At 35.0% G+C, this 5,000-nt stretch overlaps 1 protein-coding gene across 2 annotated transcripts in view; it reads left to right on the top strand.

The window, feature by feature from the left end:
• The window catches only part of LOC136831461 (uncharacterized), a 174,069-nt gene that overhangs the window by 81,355 nt on the left and 87,714 nt on the right, over positions 1–5,000 (top strand). For both annotated transcript variants that reach the window (XM_067091951.1, XM_067091952.1), the window contains exon 3: positions 921–1,079. In XM_067091951.1, the coding sequence (XP_066948052.1) occupies positions 921–1,079 (159 nt within the window). The remainder of the gene's footprint in view (positions 1–920; positions 1,080–5,000) is intronic.

Here is a 5,000-nt window from a genome sequence, read left to right on the forward strand (position 1 = left end):
CAGTTAATATCTCATTCGACATTAAAATTTGCAATTTCTGAATTAATTTTTCTTTCGACATTGAATGATATCCTTATTAATTTCTCATTCGACATTACAGTTGAAAATTTCTGAATTAATTTCTCATTCGATATTTAAACTGATAATTTCTCAATTAATCTCTCATTCAACATTTAAACTGATCATTTCCTAATTAATTTCTCATTCGACATTAAAATTGGTAATGTCTCAATTAATTTCTCATTCGATATTAATATTGATAATTTCCCAATTCATTTCTGATTCAACATTACAATTGATAATATCCCAATTAACTTCCCATTTGACATTAAAATTGATATTTTCTCAGTTAATTTATCATTCGGCATTAAAATTGATAACATCCCAATTAATTTCTCATTCGACATTCAGATTGATAATTTCCCAATTAATTTCTCATTCGACATTCAAATTGATAATTTCCCAATTAATTTCTCATTCGACAGTAAAATTGATAACTTCCCAATTAATTTCTCATTCGACATGAAAATTGATACTTTCCCAATTAATTTCTTATTCGACATTAAAATTGATAATTTCTCAATTAATTTGTCACTCGACATTAAAATTTATAAATTCCCAATTAATTTCTCACTCAACATTAGAATTGATAATTGACAATTTCCCAATTCATTTCTCATTCGACATTAAGACTGATAATTTCTTAATTAATTAATTTAACTCTCTCTCTCTCTCTCTCTCTCTCTCTCTCTCTCTCTCTCTCTCTCTCTCTCTCTCTCTCTCTCTCTCAAAATGTACTTGTTAATAGGTACTATTTTTTTACCCAATCGTATAATTGGTAAAAGTTAATTTTTCATTCGTTAAATTTAAAAAAAATTCTGATTTTTTTTTTTCATACATTTTTTATGTTTTCTTTCCAGATTGAGCTTCGAGGGTCAAGGAGAGGACTCCGGAAGAGCAGAAAATTATAATAATAACAATAATAACAACAGTAACAACCTTAACAATAACAACAACAATAATAATAATAACAACGGGAGCGGCGCCGACAATGAGAAGACAACGAAAGGAAGAGGAAGGTAAGACAAATTACAAAATATGATAATTGGTAGATTTTATATATATATATATATATATATATATATATATATATATATATATATATATATATATATATATATATATATGTGTGTGTGTGTGTGTGTGTGTGTGTGTGTGTGTGTGTAGTATATATAAGTGGTAAATTTTATACTGTAAATACATATTAATATTATGTATAAATATATGTGTATGTATATATATATATATACATATATTTATGTTTCGATGAATGTAAGTGGGCGTGTGTGTGTGTGCGTGATATTGTCTGATTTGTATTCATGTTTATCATTTTCATTCATTCGTTTGTTACCGTCATTCATGTTACAAACAACGAGGACCAACGGTGGCGTAGTAATGAAAGGAACGAAGTGTAAATCTACAGAGGAGCATCCCGTAGAGGTTGCGAAATCATATCATTTTTATGCGTTCGTCCAAACTGTAGGTATCCGAAAATGATGCATTGGGTACATGAAAAATCTTGATAGATTGCCAGTAGGTTACATAACATTGTTATTATCAAGAGTGCACCTTACCCGTCAAAAATGGCAGGAACAGTTACGTGCTACTTAAATCAGTTACATTATGCTGACTTGCACTTCCTTGTTGAAGATTTTGTGGTAGGTGTTCAGAGTATTACCCCGCTGACTATCTGTGTTACGAACAGAAAGTTCAGCCTATGGATATACGTTGGATTATATTATTATTATTATTATTATTATTATTATTATTATTATTATTATTATTATTATTATTATTATTATCCCTTAAGGTAATGTACGGATGTCTAGATTAGCCTCAAGTATTAAAATGTTACTAGAGCTAGCTGCCCTTCTAAAAGTGCCCATATGTATATGTATATGTATATGTATATGTATATATATATGTGTGTGTGTGTATGTTTATATATATATATATATGTGTGTGTGCGTGTATGTAAAATTATATATACAGTATGTGTGTCTGTCTGCATGTGTACATTTCGTTTGTGATTTCTCTCAATAGCAAATATGGTATTAGCCAATAGAATCCAGCGTTCAGGTCAGCCCTAGCCCTGACTCTCTTAAGGAAGTTTAAACCTCACCGTGTAACCTCTTCGTAGAAAAGAAGAAGAAGAAGAAGAAGAGGGACTTGCCCGTCTGGCACTGTGCTGAGGTACAACCTCATGGGAATGCCTATTTAGGGCAAAGGCGGTAATTGTACCTTTTTCACTCGGTGGTAGGACCTGTTCTCTGCCTTTCTTCTTCTTCTTCTTCTTCTTCTTCTTCTTCTTCTTCTTCTTCTTCTTCTTCTTCTTCTTCTTCTTCTTCTTCTTCCATTTTTTCTTCTTTCTACGTCGAGGAAGGAAAGAAGGAGATTGAACAATTCTTGGAAAGACGAGGTTGGAATGACGTTTCGCCCCACCTTTGTGCTTCTTTGGAGAGAGAGAGAGAGAGAGAGAGAGAGAGAGAGAGAGAGAGAGAGAGAGGTGCGTAGGTGAGAGTCAAGCAATAAAAAAAGTAATTACAGTTGAAAGTATTCATGAAGAGGGAGGATGAGAGAGGAAAAATAAAGAGCGCGCGTTCGTACATGTGTGTGTTCATGTGTTTGAGAGAGAGAAAGAGAGAGAGAGAGAGAGAATAGAAAACATAGTTGCAGTTACGAGTATTCATGGGAAGAGAGAATGAGAGAGGAAAAATAGAGAGATTTTGCGCTCGTATGTGAGAGAGAGAGAGAGAGAGAGAGAGAGAGAGAGAAATAGAAAACACAGTTGCAGTTACGAGTATTAATGGGGTGAGAGAGAGAGAGAGAGAGAGAGAGAGAGAGAGAGAGAGAGAGAGAGAGAGAGAGAGGTGCGGTACCGCATAGTTTCTGCCGTATAGGTTCTTAATGTTTGATGCTGCCGTGTCTGTGGCCTCTGGCGTCAAGATACAATCACACACGGAGGAGGAGGAGGAGGAGGAGGAGGAAGGATCGTGTGATCGTAATGCTATGACTGGGTGCAAGACATTTGCTCTGACCACGGCACGGCTCTCTCTCTCTCTCTCTCTCCATGAATACTTTAAATTGCTCCTGTTTTTTTTTATCGTTACTTACCTTTCTCTGTGTGGGAATATTTGCTCAGTTCCTTATGAATTAAATGTTAGTAATATAATATAGGATTTTGGCCCAAGGCCAAGCGCTGGGACCTAGGAGGTCATTCAGCGCTGAAACGGAAATTGACAGTAAGAAGGTTTGAGAGGCGTAACAGGAGTAAGACCTCGCAGCTGCACTATGAATCAGTTGCGAGGAGAGGGTGGAAAGGAAGATGGAAGAAAGAGAATATGAACGGAGGTACAGTAAAAGGAATGAAAGGAGTTGCAGCTAGAGGCCGAAGGGAAGCTGCAAAGAACCTCAAGTAATTCCTCTCTCTCTCTCTCTCTCTCTCTCTCTCTCTCTCTCTCTCTCTCTCTCTCTCTCTCTCATGAACTTTTACTGCAGGCTCCTCTTGTCCAATCTGTATCTTCGATTTTGACGTAAGGAATCATACGTCTTTTAGATTGTAATAGTTATTCTCCGCTATTCAAGCTGTGAGAGTTGCAGTTGATGACGTCGTTATGGCTTTGATATTTGCATTTTATTATTTCTTCTTTTGTGACTTTTTCTAACACTGGGAATAATATTCAGTAGTCGATGGTGTTTTATGGTATGCCTGAGGTGTCTTTGTTTTATTGCTCTTTTTTATAAGATAAATATAATTAACGGTATTGTTTACCACAACTTTTTATTTTATTTTTTTTTTTTCGATGTAATTTAGCGACTTTTTTTCTGCCTGAATAATGCAGAGTTTGTTCTTCCTGTATCGCTTGGAGATTTTGTTTTTCCGTGACAACTTGATTTTCGTCTTCCTGTGCAACATATAGATTTTGTTCTTCATGCGTAAACTTGGTCATTTTGTTCTTCCTGTATAATTTAGTTATGTTGTTCTTCCTCTGCAACTTGTATATTTTTCTTCTTAGGCAACTCTAAGTTTGTTCTTCGATCAGGTTGTTTTTCCTGTGCAACTTGATTGCTTTCTCTCCCTATGTAAATTGATGAATTTGTTCTCACCGTGTAGCTCGTCGATTCTGATCCTTCTCATGCAAGCTGTTGATATTGTTCCTCCAGTGTGACTTAAGTGAATTTGTTTTTCCGTGCAACTCTGTCATTTTGTTCTTCCTACGTAACTTGTTGTTGATTGTATTCTCATGCAGTTTCATGGCATTTTGCTCTACTTTTGTTTTACTGATGTAAATAGCTCGTAAATTTGTTGTTTCCGAACAACTTCATGGCCGTTTTGGTTCTGCCAAGGAAACAGCTGATCATGGTTTTCCCAAACAACTTGCTCTTGAGTTTGTTTTCCCATTTTTTTGTTCTTTTTACAAATCCAAATCGCATTTTGATTCTGATTTCCTTGCATGTCTTGTTTGAGTTTTTCCATACCGTGTGTTTCGATGTCAGTGTCTTCGTCACGCGAATTGTCTTATAGTATTTTAAATGTGACTTGTACACCTATTTTGTCCCTGTCATCTACATTTAAATTCTCTCTGTGCAATATTCACTTTGCTCTTACATTATTTGCATTTTATGTTTCATTTTGCATTCGTTTAGTACATTGGCCCTTTCCGGCCTGCAGATCAGAGTCTCAAATAAATTTGTTTGTCGTTTTCTTGTGAGATAATTATAAGATTTTAAAGTGGTGTCACCTTTTTCAGCATCTAACAGCAAAACCCTTGCATAAATAGTCAATAGTTTTTGTTAAGTTAGTGTATCGTAGTGTTACAAAAACACAATTAACGCTTTTTATAGGGACATCACACGAGGACTTTTGTATAATATTTACGCAGTTCGCTGCCAATTTTTGTCCACCGAATAGTCAGTACAGTATATTCTTTTATATGCCG

Source organism: Macrobrachium rosenbergii, chromosome 48 (assembly GCF_040412425.1).
Source record: "Macrobrachium rosenbergii isolate ZJJX-2024 chromosome 48, ASM4041242v1, whole genome shotgun sequence".
NCBI lineage: Eukaryota > Metazoa > Arthropoda > Malacostraca > Decapoda > Palaemonidae > Macrobrachium > Macrobrachium rosenbergii.